The 17896-nt window shown below is 35.8% G+C and overlaps 1 protein-coding gene across 2 annotated transcripts in view; it reads right to left on the bottom strand.

Moving 5' to 3' along the window:
* LOC6035088 (rab11 family-interacting protein 5) overlaps positions 1-17785 on the bottom strand; it is a 29593-nt gene extending 11808 nt beyond the window's left edge. Inside the window, exons 1-2 of one of the 2 annotated variants that reach the window (XM_038266742.1) lie at positions 17122-17785; positions 80-224 (exon numbers count right to left, since the gene is read on the bottom strand). In XM_038266742.1, the coding sequence (XP_038122670.1) occupies positions 80-224; positions 17122-17152 (176 nt within the window). In that variant the 5' untranslated portion in view covers positions 17153-17785. The remainder of the gene's footprint in view (positions 1-79; positions 225-17121) is intronic. The other variant, XM_038266743.1, reaches the window with a different exon arrangement.
* Between the last annotated feature and the right edge of the window lie 111 nt (positions 17786-17896).

The following is a 17896-nucleotide window of genomic DNA, read 5'->3' as shown; positions in this document are numbered from 1 at the left end:
TCTGAATGGCTTCAGTGTGTTTAAACTAAAGCTTTAAAAAAATTAAACACTCAACTAAAACAAAGATTCCTGAACTCACAGTTCGCACTCCTCGTGCCAGTCGACCGCTTCCGGGGCTTTCTCCTTGACCGACGTCTGGTACTTCTCCTTGCCGAGGGCGATGATGACGAAGCAGTTGTTGGTGCCATGCTTGCCCTTGATCAGGAGTCCTTTCGCCCGTTGGACTATTGTGTTTGTTGTTTTAAATCCGGAAGGAAATGGTCACATGTAAAGAGAGAAGAAAAAAAGGGGAAAAAGCATAAGTGAATGTTACGAAATACGGCGATTCCGCCGTTAATTGCTGACGTGAGTCATTAAAATTTATTAAACGAACAAAATATGAGAAGAGCTCCCTCTCAGCTCAACCTCACGATGAGAGATGGTAATGAATGAATCAAGCCAAACAAAATGTAAGAGAGATAAGTTTTTGCTTCCGTTTCTGCATTTTCGCAGAGCAACAAGCAACAGGTTGCACTTTGATCCGCAAGCGATTACAAATTCGAGCCAAACATTTCATTAGGGCACAAAACCAAAAACCGCGATTCGAGAAAATCGCTTGCAAAAAGTGGACAACTTGTTTCAATTCCTATTTAAAAAAGAAGCTTGACTGATGGTATTTTTACAAATGATACGATAAAACACATCATTATCCTCAACTCTGCTTAAATGCTTCTTGATATTTGTTGATTTTCGCAATAAAACTCATAATTTAAAAAAAATCGTTATTGGGCCCTTTTAACTTTCCAACTGTTGTTCATAATGGGCCCTTTCTAAATGCAATTTCGAAGAGAGCTGAAAGGGCACTAAAGCGCTGTCACCTGATTGCTGTTTTGAATGATGTTTACGGGCCCTTTTGTCTAGTTAGAAATAATGAGGAATTCAGTAGAAATTCTGAATATTGGTGAAGTTTTGTGATTGAATAGTGTAGATAAGGTATGTGAAACATAAAAATTCTTCAAAAGTGTACTGAACAGCAGCCGCGGGACCGTATTAAATATTGTTTTTGACGAAATCCTTGGTGAAAAGTAAACCAAACTTTTTTTTGAAGTGAATTAGTGTTAAGAATGTATGAAAAGTTCACTTTATAACATAGAAAGTTCCTTAACCACGAAAAACTAACGAAAAAGAAAAGGGCCCAATTGAACTTTTTTTTCTGGTTTGGAGTGAACATGGTTATGTGCCCTTTTGTGTTTTTGATTTTTTCAATAGGAAATTGTTTGTTATCAATCTGATTCTTCGAGGGCATGTAGGGAGTGTACTAATGAATGGAATAGTGGAATAATCCCGAATGTTTACGTTTTGGTTTTGTGCCCTAATGAAATGTTTTGCTCGAATTTGCCAGCACAGCAGCAACAGCAGTAGGCGTTGGAATTTGGAACGTCAAACGAAAATGAAAGTATTTTCAACAAATCGTTCGACGGGGGGTACGAAGGAACAGAGAGAAAGAAGAACAAGCTTTCCGTTTTGGTCAGTCGGTGACTAATGGGTACCCTGATAAATATAAGGTGGGAAAATCCCCTTAATTTGACCAGTTTGCTGGGGTAATTTATTGTACATTGTTATTACAAATCAATGGAATCTTCTCGCATGTCCTAGTTTTTGAGAAAAAACTTTTTTTTATTCAAGTCATTCGACTCAGATTCAACTGGAAAATTGAGCAAAAACAACATCCCATTGGCTTATCGCGCCAAGATGATAACACATCTTGATTGCAAAAAGTGCCCCAGAGACCACAATCAATGTATGTAAAACACTTCAAATTACACTCACACATACACACTGAAACAACCCTCCTGTTTAAATCTCTTCGCAACTGCTACCGACCGCACCCCGCAAGAGATTGTAATTAAAGCTGCGAAAGAAAAACTTTAATTAAAGGTGGAAATTTCCCATCTCCCAAAAAAAAACCTCAAACAAAAGAAGCAGCATAATCTTCAAAGGTCTTTCTGCGCCGTGCCGGCAAGGGTCATCAAAGAAGGCCAAGTGAAAATTTTCAGCCCAAAACAAACACTCGAAAAAAAGCGGCGGCCTTCTGTTTTTATTTATTTTTTTTTTTTTTTTGTGATGGAAAAGTCAATGCCTACTTTATAATGCTTCCTCCTCTGTCTCTCATTGAAATGGGAGATTCAAGTCCAAAAAGGTTCATGTTTGACTTGGTAATCAGTCACAGAGCCTACTAGTTAACGCATTTTTCCCAACGGATTAGGGCGTGAGCTTCAAACTTGTTGACGCCAGAAATCTTCTTTGTGGCCATCTGTTTACTGTCTTTGATGAACCTTGGATGTAAACAGATTTGCGGCTGGTGAGGGGCTTATGCGATGCACTCTCCAATAAAATTATTTAATTTATTTAATTAACTTTATGTTGGAATACCATCCAGATTTGCGTTAATTATAGAGCAATTCCATCTCAAATCAGGAATTTTTCTGGTACTTTTGCACCCGACCCTACCCGATTTCAATGAAACTTTGTAGACATGTTATCCTAGGCCTAGATAAGCCATTTTTGTGTAGGGGAAGGTGGGGCAAGACGACCATATGGGGCAAGAGGAACAATCGCTCGTACGGCCGTAATTTTTACAATATTGATTATTTCCAGTATGAGGAATTGTTGCTAGCATTGCAATCAACTGATTCTACTAACACATAACTACCAAACCGACGTAAACGCCACGGGACATAAGATTTAATGAAGTTTTTTCAAAACCTTTGTTTTCTTATAATATTTGGAAAGTACAAAATAAGGCTTAGGGTTCGTTTTAAGGCTCATTTTATCAAACTGCTATTTTTCCTAGATCAGTAGTGTCCCTACTAATGATTTCCACCTATTATAAAGTATGATTTAACTTTTGGTTATTTTTGTTGAGAGCTTTTAAAAAATCTTGTTTAGGTGGGGCAAGTGTACCATATGGATTTTTAGTATGGAAAAAAATACGAATCGCTGCAACAACATATTTTATTGAGAAATAAATACATAACAGTATTTAAAAATTGATAAACAATTGTAAAAAAAAATTGTCCATGCAAAATACAGTGATATTATGAAAACTTCCTTTTTTTCATCAAAGCAATATTTTTTTTCGTGAAAACGATCTAATTTTAAGCAAAATATTATGATTTGATCTAAAAATGAAAGAAACGTTTCAAATACAATCTAATCTGATGTATCCAAGTGATAACAGTTCAATCGTTAGCAAATTAACATGTTGTTTCATGCATTGTTCCTCTTGCCCCAACGGGTTGTTCATCTTGCCCCACTAGTTGAGTAGAACGTACGGAAAATCAAAATTTTTAAAATCAATTTTTTACATAAAAAAACAGGATTTTTTAAAAACTCATTCTATCAAATTCTTAGTCAAGACCTGGAATAAGATGATTATTAAAGAATCCGACAGATTTTTAACGTTTTTGATGGGTTTTAGCGAGCATTTCCTTAGCTTGTTACACTTGCCCCACTTTCCCCTATATGGAGCCATTTTCACTCGAAAATGACATTTGTAAGGGGGTAAGTTATTTAGATACTTTTGTATTCTGTAATTTACAAATGACTGTATCTCGAAGCTGTTGCACCGTACCAAAAAGTAGTCAAAGACAAACTTGTAGGAAATTGGACGGGCTTTCTGAAAAAAAAAAATACACTGAAAGAAAAATACAGGCCACTTCTATGGGATTTTTAAATTTTTATGTTTAAAAGTTAAATTTTAAGGTGAAGTCACGATTTTTTTTTCGTTTAAATTTTTTGAGGAAATAGCCTAAAAGGTTACAAAAAGACTCGCGAATAATGCAAAATGGTATGTCTCTCCTAAAAAAATAAAAAATAAATCATTTACTAAAACTGTTTTTTTTTTTGAAAAGTGGTCTAAACGTCAAAATTTTCAAAATATTGGGAATCGATTTTCCAGACAATTTTACATAAAAGTCTCCATATTGACAATTGTCCTAAGTCCAATCCTTGCGAAGATACAGCGGTTTTGAAAATTAAAATGTTAAAAAATAGTTTTTTTGCAATTCCGTCGTGAAACTACTTACTTTTCCTGTCATTCTTAAACGACGAAATAGCCTACATTTCTGTACCAAAAATAACAGAATCGAATAGCAACACTTTTCAAAATAAATGCTGAAAAGTTCTACTTTTCAGCACTCAAATGGGTGCTGAAAAGTTGAAGTTTTCAGCACTTCTTTCGAAAAGTATTTGATTTGATTTTTTTTCGAAAAGTAACACTTTTCAACATTTTTTTTTATTTAAACGATTTATTGACAAAATACATGAAAATTTGACAAAAAATTTCACTCAGTGTGTGTTTTTTGGAATTGCAAAAAAAAATGTATGGAACTCGTTGCAAAACTTGATTTTTTCAGCACTCTTCGTATTTATCCAACTCGGTGAACCTCGTTGGATAAATGTACGACTCGTGCTGAAAAAATCCTCTTTTTGCAACTTGTTGCATAAACTACTATTTTGGTGGTTTTTGGCAGTTTCTATGTGACAGACTTGATTTTTCAGTCTCGAAAATATTTTTACCGGAAAGCTCGTCCAATTTCCCATAAGTTTGCCTTTGACAGCTTTTCAATTTGACTCGTTTTAATATTTACGTAAGATGATTTACTATCCAGATTTCTACCACACTGAAAAAAATATTCTGTTTTCAGTTATGAGCAATGTAATTCAGCTTATATCTGTAAGCCCTTGCTTCCAATTTAAAAGCTGTGAAAAGCAAACTTATGGGAAATTGGACGAGCTTTCCGGTAAAAATATTTTCGAGACTGAACAATCAAGTCTGTCATATAGAAAATGCCAAAAACCACCAAAAAAGCTATTTTTTCAACATTTTTTTTTTAAACCGCTGTATCTTCGCAAGGATTGGACTTAGGACAATTGTCAATATGGAGACTTTTATATAATGTCTGGAAAATCGATTCCCAATATCGGCTTTTGAAAATTTACGTTTAGACGTTTAGACCACTTTAATGATAAATGATTTTTTTTTATTTTTTTAGGAGAGACATACCATCCTGCATTTTTCGTGAGTCTTTTTGTAACCTTTTAGGCAATTCTGAACGAGAAAAAAACGTGACTTCACCTTAAAATTTAACTTTTAAACATAAAAATTTAAAAATCCCATAGAAGTTGCGTGTATTTTTCTTTCAGTGTATTTTTTTTTAAGAAAGCCCGTCCAATTTCCTACAAGTTTGTCTTTGACCACTTTTTGATACGATGCAACGGCTTTGAGTTACAGTAATTTTTAAATTACAAAATACAAAAATATTTAAATTACTTACGCTCTTCTCAAATATCATTTTCGAGTACAATTGGCTCCATATACACAAAAATGGCTTATATAGGCCTAGGATAACATGTCTACAAAGTTTCCTTGAAATCGGAGAGGGTCGGGTACAAAAGTACCAGAAAAATTCCTGATTTGAGATGGAATTTCTCTATAGTTAAAATTGTGGAAATTACATTAAATTTTAGTTAGATTTTAGTTATTCTCATTTTTTGACATTTGGCTCAATAGTAATTTCTAAGAAGGTTCGGTGTTCTACGAAAAACTTAGCTTCTCTTGTTTTCTGATTGTTTTTCTTTGATATTTTAATAATTTTTATTTGAATTTATCACAGCCTCAATCTCATTCAAAACCTTTTGCCTACCGGTCTATTTTGACGAGCTGTCACTTTTTACACGGCGCTCACGCACACTATCAAAAAAAAAGTTTGGTAGTGTGTGTGAACTCCGTGTAAAAGGGGTGTCAAACTAAAAACTGACCCCGATCGTTTGACAACAGTTGGTGTCAAACCATCGGGTTTGAGTGTACTCTTAAAAATATTTTGAAAGCCATTTTCCGCCCAAAATAAAATTTGCATTGAAAAGGAGGTATTTTAATTATGTTTTTTTTTCGATAAAAAGTGTTTGTTGGTTTTTTGAAATTGTGTCCATGTAGGGGAAATCTACCCATTTTAATCCTAATAAGCGGTCGTGTTTGAATGATGCTGGATAATCTAGAGTCTCCCTTGAATTTTACTAAAACCAAGTACACCAACGAACCAACGTTTTTGTGAACATTTCTGTTTATTTTCACTTTCACTAAAAGTTATTCTATTTCTTTACCAAGCATTTAACAAAAAAAAAATCCCAAGGGTATTCTCATCGAGGCGAATGCATTGGGCCACGCCCATTTTTCTAATATCGGCTTAGTTCTTTTTTCTTCCAACACTCTGTCGAGTGTTGCCATTTGCGCTGACAGTTCAAACGAACACTCACGAAAAGTGGCATTTATAGGGAAAGTTTCCTGGCATCGCTGGCTGTGCTGCTGGTGGTGTTGACGGCCAGCCTTTTGCCTTCGTCTCTCGCTCGGTTTTCTTCAGCCTTCGATTGGAATGCAAAGTGAAAATTGAAACGTCAAACGACTTGGCGCGTTTGTTTTTTTTATGGCGCTTGCTAATTTATTACATTTTTCGGGATTATTCTTCAAGTGAGTACCTTACTAATGATCAAAAGAACATGTTGCCGGTAGTTGGAAGCAATTTCATATCTTAAGCGCCGTGAAAAAGTAAGCGAAAGTGAAAAGTTAATTTTGGCGATATTCATTAAGCGTTTGAGGGTTTCTCGTGTGTGCCAACAAAATGATGAGAAGTGGTCACGCAAAATACAAATTATGATCAAAAGTGCATTAAATGTGATCTTTTTGGCCAGTAAGTGGCATACATTTGAGTGCTTACTCGAGGCGGTGCTGTTGCTGGTAAGTTTATAGCCCAAATAGTATTTTTGGAGCTTTAATCGAGCATCAAACTTTCCATATGACGAAGATAGGTGTTTGATTGGAAAGGGTAGATTTCCCCTAAGTCCGATTCTGAAAAAAAAATCCAGAAGGCTAAGTAATTTTACTTTTTAAGACTTTGAAATTTGGACCAACAACAAAACAGAGTATTTTAAAAAAATAAAAAAAAAATAAATTTTACGAATGTTGCTTCAAATTTAACTTTAAAAAAAGGGGCAACCGATAGTATTTTATAAAAATATAAATTTTCATAGAAAAACCCTCATAACCCTCAGATTAGTTGAGTTATTTTTTCTGTTTATTTTGTTTCAAAATATTGCAGACATTTTGCCAAGAAAATACAGACATCGCCTTTTAAGAAAATGGCAACCATTCATGGCGAACTTTGATGTTAGGTTGAAAATCACCTTTTTTGTAGTCGTCTAAATAGTTTTTTATTTTTATCATAGCTCTTAAACAACTAAATGAACAATTACAATTTTCAGTACCAAGCTGTGGGACCCGAAACTGGACCGAGTAGGCTCCGGAGAATATTCGTTTAGACATTTTTGATTAACATCTCCACACACGCACAGAAATTTGCTCAGAATTTGACTCGGAGTCGATAAGTATACATAAATGAAAGTTCAATTAAAAAGTTTATTTTATGAGTGATTTTATAGTAATTATTATTTTTGATACAGTTAAGACTCGATCATCCGAAGCCTCGATTATCCGAAGTTTCGATTATCCGATGGTTTGTTTGAGACTTCAAAAAATCAAATCACGATCAAACATTTTTTTTTCTTACATTTAACATCAAATTCAAGTTCCGCGACCTCATTTTAATCAAAATTGAATAGTTGATTGCCTGTAAAATAAAAAAGTGATTTTTGTCAAAATTACATCGCCGTCATTTTGGCTACCATCTTGAATTTAAAAAAAAATCTAAATTACTTTAGTGTAGTTTCTTGGTCATACTAAAGCACAATCAAAGATAAAACAAATTTCGTGATTCGATTATCCGAAGTTTTGATCATTCGAAGTGGAATTTTGCCAAGGCCTTCGGATAATCATGCCTGGACTGTATCATGAACAGGAAACTACATGACACTTTAGTTAGTATAATAATTTCAAGAGTTACTAAACTTTAGCTTTTTTGTGATTCATTTTGTTATTTTTCTGAAGGTTACGCTTGAAATTTTTTTCATGCTTTAATTCCATTTTGCACTTACAAACCCGTATTGCTTCAAAAACTGTCATACAACACGGAGAAAAAAGAGTTCTCAAAATCGTGAACAAGCGTTCATGAAAATGGGAACCTCGAACAAAGTGTTAAAATCCCGTGGTACGATTTTGAAAAACGTACCATGATATTTGAACACTTTGTTCGTGGTTCCCATTTTCATGAACGCTTGTTCACGATTTGGGAACATTTCTTTATCCGTGAATGGTTGCTATAATGTTGTAGTCTTTTTGTCAAAAAATGCATAAAAACGCTCAATAAAGATGGAATTATGAATAGTATAAAAAAACGATATCGATTCGAAAATTATAATCCCTAGCAATCTCATTTATGTCGTCCAACTCCAAGCGTTTCAACTTTCCCCTTTTTTGCACTTATTTCCATGTTCTCTCTCTCACACACACATTTTATACTTGCAAATTTCACGTGACACATTTGTGTTCCTCTGTTTCTGCTATTTTCCCTTGGTTTGGTACGTCCAACTTCGTCGTTGGACTATCTATTCTGTCGCAAGCCCAACCAAATTTCACTGCAAATCGACAATTCGCCTAAACCAGCAGCCTATCTCTCACGTTTAGCCTGATTTCGTTGTTTTCAATTTTGCCTTTCTTAAATTCACCAGCGAAAGCATTCCAAACCATTTCACCTTAACAAGTGACGTTTTTGCAGCAGCAGTGGCGTGCACTTTTGGGCGAATTAATATTTCGAGTGCGACAGTCCGTGTAACTTGGCAGGCCTTGAAAATTTCCGGAAAAAAATGGCGCACCCCAATTAGTACGCTTCTCGTTTACCATAATTGGCACGAAATTTGAGCGAGTTTGTTTAGTCTACTTTCGGATTTTTATCATAAGTAATCGGTTTGAAGATGGAAAGGCGTAGCAAGATGGCTGTCAAATTTGCCCAAATTTATCGCTAAATTTCAAATCTCTCAGAGATTCAATCAAAGCAAGATAAAGTTCCAACGTGCTCACTGGTCACGAAGCGGGTTGCAAAATCGGGAACCGTTTCGACGACGCGGTTCGCGCAATTTCCAGCCCCAAAAACGCCAGGTGACGCCAAACAATGGCCGCCATATTGGAACGGTTTCGATTTCATTTGACGTGCTTTTTCGACTGACCGATTGCATGACTGTCAGATTTCCAATAATGGTTGGCGGGGGGTGTCGATGTAAATTTTTGGTTTGCCTGGCTCTCTTCACGCAGACAATTTATGTCGTGGGTGGATCCGGTCTCGTCGCCGGCGGAGAAATGCCGTCCGCGCAATAAACAATTGTGCGCGTAAAGTGAAAGTGTTTATTATTTGGGCGAGGTATTTTGTTTCAGTGCGGTGTGTCACGGTGGGAAAGAGAGGAACATTACGTCGTGTTGTTATTATTGTTTTTTTTTTTTTTTGGTGATCATGGCAAATGGCACTTTCGCGTTCGCTGGTCGTGGTCGTATTAAGATCAAAATATCGGAACTAATCGCTTTTTGGTTAACGGTGCAGCTTCCGACGAAATTGACACGGAGAGATTTATAACTTTCTTCAATCCTCCACGAAGCCAGAAATGGATTTTGTATCGATTTAGTGTCTTTAGAAAAGTTGTACGTTATGAACTGGGTATTTCGGAATAAAATAGTTGCACTCTAAAAAAAGGTCGCTGCTTTGAATTATATTTTTTTTCTACAAAAAAAAATGTTACACAAAACTGTTTTTTTTACATTTAGCTCATTTGAAATGTTATACTTGATGTCCAGTTCCATGTAGTTATGAACAAAAAACACACATTTCATAAATTCCTCACATTATTCACAGCAGTCAGATAACAGTCTAGTCGTAGTAGGCACTGTCATTTCCTCATCGCCGTTATCGTTTGCGTCTTCGTGACTCACTAACCTGTGAAACTATGGAGATATGAATACGCCCTCTCCGTTGATTTATTATTTTTCCAGACGACTTAGAATTACGTAGAATAATACATTTGGTAGGTTCAAATTTCTTTTCAAAGTGAAGAATTAATGGAAATTTTAAAAAATAGTCATCCTTCAACAATTAAGTCTGAAAATTAAAGAAATAAATTTTCAACAAAAATCCACACTTGTTCATTTGCAAATGTTGCAATCGAAGCCAAACTGTTGCTTCCCCATTCAAAATCAGCGAAGCTGAGCTGCAACTGTTCGTGGCATGACTGAGAATGGCCACCGGCACTACATCACTACATCTCCCCTCCCCTTCTCATTGACCGGTACAGTGCAACAGACGCTCATCACTTGGATGCACGCTCATGGGGTAAATAAAAAGCCGTACAGAAAAAAAAATAATGCAAACACACACCTCTCTTGCTACTATTTTTAATGCATTTGTTTGGCACAGACAATTGAAATTTGAATTTTGTTACAAAAAAAAACTAAACTTTACCCACATTTTGGTCAGTTGCAGTTGAGCGTACAACTGTCACTTTCCGAAAAAAAATCTTATCAATTTTCCAATCGACCATTGAAATTTGACACTTTAAAGTTGTAAAAGTTTCGCACCCCGTTGTCTGTTTCCAGTGAGTGCAATTTGTCCGGGTGTGGGTGAATAACATCATCATCGTCGTCGGCATCGTGAAATCATCTGAGGCTCAAGTTTCATAGCGAATAGACGCGGACGGGGAAAAAAAAAATGCAAATTCAAGCGCAAATTGTGAGAGGCACTTGACGCGTCAAGTTACCGCGCAAAATTTAAACAACCCAACGTCAAGGTGATGAATGAAGTAAAAATAATTGTAATCAACGCTCTTGCAGCTCATGAGACCGCCGTACTAGGGTGTTTGGGAAGTCCGGCGAAGTTGGAAGTTTCAGCTTGGTTAATTTCTAAACTTATCTTATGATGAATTTCACTCAATTTACATTGAATTCTGAATGAAATTTGCCTAAATCTGCAATTTGCCCCAATTACTCATTTCTGGGTAGGTTTGGTTTTGAAGAAATTTGAGCTGATTGAAGCATATTTTAAGGCAACTTTAAAACTTTTTGCATAAAGTTGCTTAGTTCGAAAATAGATTTTACGCACTTGTTTCCCATTTAAAGGAGGTATTCGGCTATGCCAAACGAACAAACAAATTTGCACTTTTTGACAATTTGCTTTGTTTGCGAGTTGGCAAACCGAAACTGTCAAACACGAAAAAGTGCGAGTTTGTTTGTTTGTCATAGTCTAATACCTCCTTAAGTACGTTTAATTCGCAATTTAACAGTCAAAATCCACATCTTCTTACTGTTCCATCGCATCGCTTCGGTTTTTGTGTCTGTTTATCGGCCTATCCCAGGAAAACTTTAATTTTATTTATTTTTATTTTTCCCCTCCCTTCGCCCGTACGCTGGAGCGAAACATTGACCATCGTCGGGTGAAATCGTAACGGTACCGCAATTGCTGGAGTTACTGCTGCTGACTCCACAAAAGCAGCTCTCCCGCGTCCATTAATTGGTGCTCGATCCTCTAGCCCTGTGAACCGAACTGCACTGAGCATGATCAGCTCAGACGGATTGAGTTGGGTGGGGCACTCTGCTTGTTGGAAATACCTTGCGAGAAACATTCTTCGTAAAGGTCAATTGGTGTGGTGACCAATTTAGTTCCGTTTTGTTTTAGCATTTTTCAACTGAAACACCCTAACTGCTCGATCTTCTGGAAAAGTCTACCCCAAAAAACGTCAGAATTGCACGTTTAATCAAACCACCTCAAACAGAAAACAATGTTGTAGACACAGTTAAGAATTTGTTTGATTGCAAGCCAAGCCTATATATCGCATCGTGGAAGGGTCAAAGAAACCACCATCATCGCTCATTACACACGCAGTTGGCCTTGAAAACACACACACTCATCGCGCGATGCGCAATGCAGAACAATACCTGTTTGTTGTGTAGGTATAAACGCTAATTCTATTTACAAAACTCATCAAAGTGTGCGGGACGCGATTCCCTCCGTGCTGCGAGTTCGTTGACGTTGCTTATAGGGAGGGGGAGGTGGGTGTGAAAAATGGTTGTCATAGCCGTCTGTGATAAAGCAACCGTATCAAAAGTCAAACTTGGCTTGCTTGCTTGCGTCAATTAAAGAGAGAGAGACGTTAGTCAGATTGTTTGTTTGGTTTGAGAAACAGGAAGAAGTCGATTTTGCTAACTAAAACAATTTAATTTGTTTAATTTTTTTTCTTAGTTTTAAATTCCCTCTTCTAGGGCGTCCAATTTTCCCGGGTTTTGAATTTCCCGGGAAACGGGAAAAATATTTTTGGAATCCCGGGAATTCCCGGATCCCGGGAAATTTTTAAATCAGTAATAAAATCTATGTTTCATTATATTTGTTATGTTTTCAAGCTTAAAATCATTGAATTAGCTTAATAATATCAAATGGTTATAATCCTCACTTCAATCTAAACAAAGACGACAGTTTTAAAATAGCCTAAAAGATTTTTATTTTGTCTTTGTGGTGTTTAGGATTTTATATCAACTACTATTTTTAATTCCAGTATGATTAATCATTTTTTTATTTGCGAATCAAATTACATAATTCTTTTTTTTTTTTGAAAAGGTCCAATAAGCTTTTGTTTTCCATATGTTTATAGGACCTATTCAAAAAAACTTTGGAATTCTTTCATATTTTTTTTTCTTTTATATATATTTTATATGACATGACTAAAACAGCTAGAAAACAAACAACGACAATAAATAAAATGATACCAGTCAATGTAAAATTTTAGATAAGTTTTGAATTCATTGTTTTATATAAAACATATTTTACAAATTATCTTCAAGCTACTACCGCCAACCGAGGGAAAATCAGAACTACAGTCTAAATAGGTACAGGAGATTTTAGAGCAATACATTTGGAAGTATAAATTGTTTTGTTCTGTTACTGTTTCAACCGAAGTAATCCAAAACGTCATGCAAATATTTTTTGCTTTAATAGCTGTATTTATTCGTTACATTTGTACGTATTTGCCCTGGATGCCGGTGTTTGATTATAAATAATTTGATATGAGATTGTTTTTTTTAATTTAAAATCGAAAATATACGTAAATATATCCAGTTTTTCAAAAAAATAAAATATTAGAGAAAAATGTAAAGCACTAGGCATTTTGCGGACCTGGTAATTCAAATTATAATATTTTTTCCTTAAATGCCAATTTAATGCTGAGATTTGCTGAATACAAATTTTAATTCATTTTATTGTTCTACTATTTTCACAACCAAATCTGAATTTCCAGACCAAAATATGATTTTTTTTTTTCAATTTCGGGAATTCCCGGGACAAATTATAGAAAATCCCGGGATTCGGGAATTCCCGGTTTAGGAAAAATCCCGGGATTTTCGTCCCGGGAATTCCCGCGATGGACGCACTACCCTCTTCTGAATTTTTATCTTGCTTTTTAGGTTACCAAAAATATTTTTTCAATAGACTGGTTTTTATTTAAAAAACATTGACTGCGTAATTCATGTCAATCTTATGCATTTTTTTAAATACTGTTAAATTTAAAAAAACATTTTTCAATGTCCGTAATTCAACTTTTTTTGTATTTTTTATTAGCATGAAAGTCGATTTTCCATACAAGGAACCAGATACAATTTTGCGAGCTGGTGACGGGCATTTGAATATTCGAAAATATTTATCTTACGAATGGATTTTCTGATCGATTTGGTGTCTTCGGAAAAGTTGCAGGTGACAAAATAGGCACATGTAAAAAAATCCAATTTTTATATGTGACTGTTGTCACTAAAATAAAAATCAAATTTTATTTAAAGTTTTTGTCACCTCCCCTTCAAAGTTGGCCCGAAAAATCAGGGCCCAAAAAAATTTTTTTAAATCTTTTTAGTTTCAATGGAAATTTATGTGCAATCAGCTGAAATCAATTTAAAATGTATTCCTTTTCGTCTAGTATCATTTTCAGCATGATTGGGTTGATTTAAAAACACCTGAATTTTTGAAAATTTTCGATGTTCACTATCGCGAATTTTTTTTTTTCGTTAAAATTTTTGCTTTCGTCAAAACTTACATTTTTTGAAAACTAATGTTTGAAAAACAACTGAACTAGTGTAAAATGCATTTTAAAACACTTTTTGCATTCAGATGTTAAGACTATAGCTTGTTATTTCAATTTTTATATTTTTTATTTGTTTGCCCTCCCCTCGACCCCGACCAGAGTCGAGGGACCAATACTTTGAAAAATATTTGCATCGACCTAAGTAGGCAGGGGTGCCTACATTGCCAGATTTTTTGAGTGGCAATTGGAAAAAAATAATTTTCTATTTCTTCCTCACTTTGTTAAATTAATGTATTTTGTTTATTTTGTGAAGCTATAATGTATAAAAAGTGAAAATACACCTTTTTTCAACACAAAATTGCTTATTACTTTGAGAAAAGTGGCCTGCCAGGTTTTTTTTCAGTTTTTTTGCCAGATTTTGTTCTGCTCAGACCTGGTAACCCTGTAAGTAGGGGACTTAAAAAGGCCTTTTTTGTGCTAAAGTTTAGGATTCAACATCTGTTTCTGGAGATATAACATTTATTTAAATGCAAATTTTGGAAACAAAAGGCAAACATAATTTAATGATTAAAACAAATTAGCAGTCAAAAATTATTTGATATGCATATTGTTTGAAGTTTTTTTTTTTTTTTTTTGCATTTTTTGCTGAAATTTTTCGTAATATGTTCAGTTTTTTGCAATTAAAAAAAAATAACAAAAAAAAAAGCACGAAAGCAAAAATATTTCCCGCATTTTCTTTTGTGCTTTGTTAATCGGACTGCTGGTTGCTGAGATAAAGCCTCTTCAAGCCTACATTTTTGAATAATAGATTTCTCAGTATCATCTAAAGAAGAAACTCGCACTTTTGTTTGTCAAATGTATGCAGGCTGACGTTTCTGCAAACAAATACAGGCAACAAAACACAGCAGGCAAACTGTAAAAAAATGCGAGATTGTTGGTTTGTCATAGTCTTATACCGTCTTAAGCCCTCATTAAGCAACTCGCGGTATCTCGGAAAGTATTGGCTCGATTTTCATTGGCAAATGATGATTTTTTTTTTTTGAAATTTTCGGCTCTTTTTTAGATTTTTAAAGGTTTACTCTTGAATCTGAAATTTCGAAATCAATGAAAATAATTTTGAAAGTTCTAGTCCGGCATTTAGAAATATCAAAAAAATAGTGTTTTAGCTTTTTCAAAGTGTCACTCTTCATTCTGAAATTTCGTAATTATGTTTATTTTCAATTCAATTCATTTTATTTACCGAAATAACAATTTTACAACTTGTGTGAATGGCTGGTTCATAGAGATTTGGTGTTCCTTGCAACTATTTCCTTTTCATTAACCGCTTGGTAACAGAAGGTTCTTCAAATGCAGTTAAACAAAAACTAGGGAAAATTTGGCCAAAAAACCTAGTGAGATCGAAACTTGGGGAAATTATGTTTATAGAGAAATACTGAAAATTCAAAAAGTTTTATTTTTTTAAATTGAAAATTGAACTAATTGTTTTATGTAACCAATAAAAAAGCAAGTTTTCTGCATTCTTGGTTTTCAAAGAGTCATTAATTCAACTGAAAACTCTTTTGGAATCATGTATGCAACCGTAATAATTTGTAATTTTGCTTAAAATTGAGGAAGACACCAACCACATAGATGGTCTAAGTAAGTTTTTAGAGTCAGGTCTGCTTTTGTAATCTATTTGAACTAGTTTCAAGATGGATTGCCCTAGAAGTGAATGCACTCAGTAAAATTGTCTCAAAATACTAAGCTCTCCACAAACAAGAACGCATTCCAAGAAGTAAATCGCTTGCAAAACTGGGCCAACTTCCAGCAACGATCATCGCCGGAGGACGGACGATGCAGCCGCGTGCAAATTTTTCCACGTGATGAATGTTGGTATAAATAGCTAAGCACTGCCCACCGTACACTTTCAGCACCTGCAGGTAGTAGAGTGTGGAGTAGAGTTGTTCCAGGGCACGCATCGTTGCGGCCGATGATGAGAAAAACTCGTTCATCATTATTATGGTTCGTGGTTTGCTAGTCACTCCTCCGTTGAGTTTAGTCGGTTGGACTTGTTGGTGTGAAAGGAGGCAGATTCGCCCCATTAGTGTGGGGGACCAATTTGGACGGGGAGGAGGAAAAATTACCATACTTCAGTGGCCAATTAGGCAGATGGACACTTGAAACTTCAGGTGGAAAGTCCGGTGAACCAAAGTCTACTTTCAAAATTGTTTTTTTTTTCAGCAAAGGTTACCGACCAAAAGCACTCTGCACTCTATCGATTAATTCGTGCGAAACCCTGGCAGAACTAATTTGAACTCAGACGATTTTTTTTTCACTCTTTATTTCGTTTACTAAAACTGACCACTACCAGACTAGCATAGTAGTTGTCGGTGGCAATTTGCAACATGAAACCCACCGACAAAGAAGAACAACGAACAGCAAAAAAAAGTGTGTCGGTATCACATTCCTTTGCGCTTCAGAGTCCGGCGTTGGTGCAAGTCGGTCCCACTAAATAATAATGTACTTTGCTACTACTGGTCGTCAAGCACCTTAGAGCAGCATGGAGGAGGAGGAGGCCATTACAATCGGTCAACCGGTGCGAACCAAAACTTCTTTTAATGGTCGAGAACCTCGAACGTTCACTTTTGCTTTTTTGTTGCGACTTGCTCAACGCAGAAAATTTGTTGCCATTAGAGTAATCTTCTGGGTTGGTTTTGTGCAAATTTAATAGGTTCACATCAGTTGATTATTTTTTTCGTCAATTATAATGGTTTTCTAGAAAACAGTCCATTCCACTGTCCATTAAATTTTCTAGAAGAATTTTATAAAATTTTTAAACTTTGATCACAAAAATTGTAAACCTGTTTCGTCTGAGCCCATATTTTTTTATTGAAAGCAAATTTTGTCTTAAGATTCATTTCATTAAATTTTTGAACTGAAGGTGTAACAAAATCGGATGGTTTCTGTAGAATTCTAAGTTGATTGCTGTTCGATCAAAGTAGCCCGTTGTTCCATAATTGAATCATTGTTTACATTCTTTGGACGACAGTTCTGTAGTGAAACTGAGTAGTTTTTTGCTCTAAATCAAAAGAAATTTAATTTATTTCTCACCTGTGACCTGAATGTGCGTCGGACTCCACATCTTGCTCGTGGTCAATAAAAATCAGCAGCTCAGCGCGTTTCGCAAGATCTTCGCCGAGACCTTCTCTTCACCTCCGCGGCACTTCCTTCGCGTAGCAGCTCCGCAACTTCCGGCAAGTGATCCTCACCCCCCAAGAGACAACACACCTTGTTGCATCAAACACACCTGAGCCAAGCACTTTTTACTCTTTTTTTCTGCGCGCTCTCTTCCGTCTTCAGCGAATTTCCACGTTCAGCGATTTTCACCGCGCTGCTGCTGCTGGCTGAGCCTCCTAGAGAAGCCAATGGCCAACCATTCGAGACCCGTTCCCGTTCGCTTTGCGCTTAGCGCCGCATTCTGATGGCCTCCACCGCCAGAAGTGGACACATCATCACAAAATCAGATTTTCAGCCTTCGGCGAAGATTAGGGACAGAGATGACTCACAGCTTTACTGCGCGTCACGGAACAGAGAAAAATCACGACACTCACACACGGTGAAAGGTTACACAAATGAAACAGTTAAAACCAATGCAAAAAGTAAATAATCACGGGACACACGGAGGAATTTGCGAGAAAAAAAAAATAATTTGGTGAACCCAACCGCGAACGAACGACGACGTATGATCGGGGTGAAGTGACAAAGCGAACTGAGGAAAATGAATCAAGCAAAAGAAGTGACAGTTCGTTGAGTGCAGGGTTGGGCACGAAACTGAGCATTTTGTCAGCTGTCAGAAAATGGCCCAGTAAAGAAGTTGTGCACGCTA

Source organism: Culex quinquefasciatus, chromosome 1, assembly GCF_015732765.1.
Source record: "Culex quinquefasciatus strain JHB chromosome 1, VPISU_Cqui_1.0_pri_paternal, whole genome shotgun sequence".
NCBI classification, from domain to species: Eukaryota; Metazoa; Arthropoda; class Insecta; order Diptera; family Culicidae; genus Culex; species Culex quinquefasciatus.
This window is presented reverse-complemented; position numbering and strand designations above follow the sequence as displayed.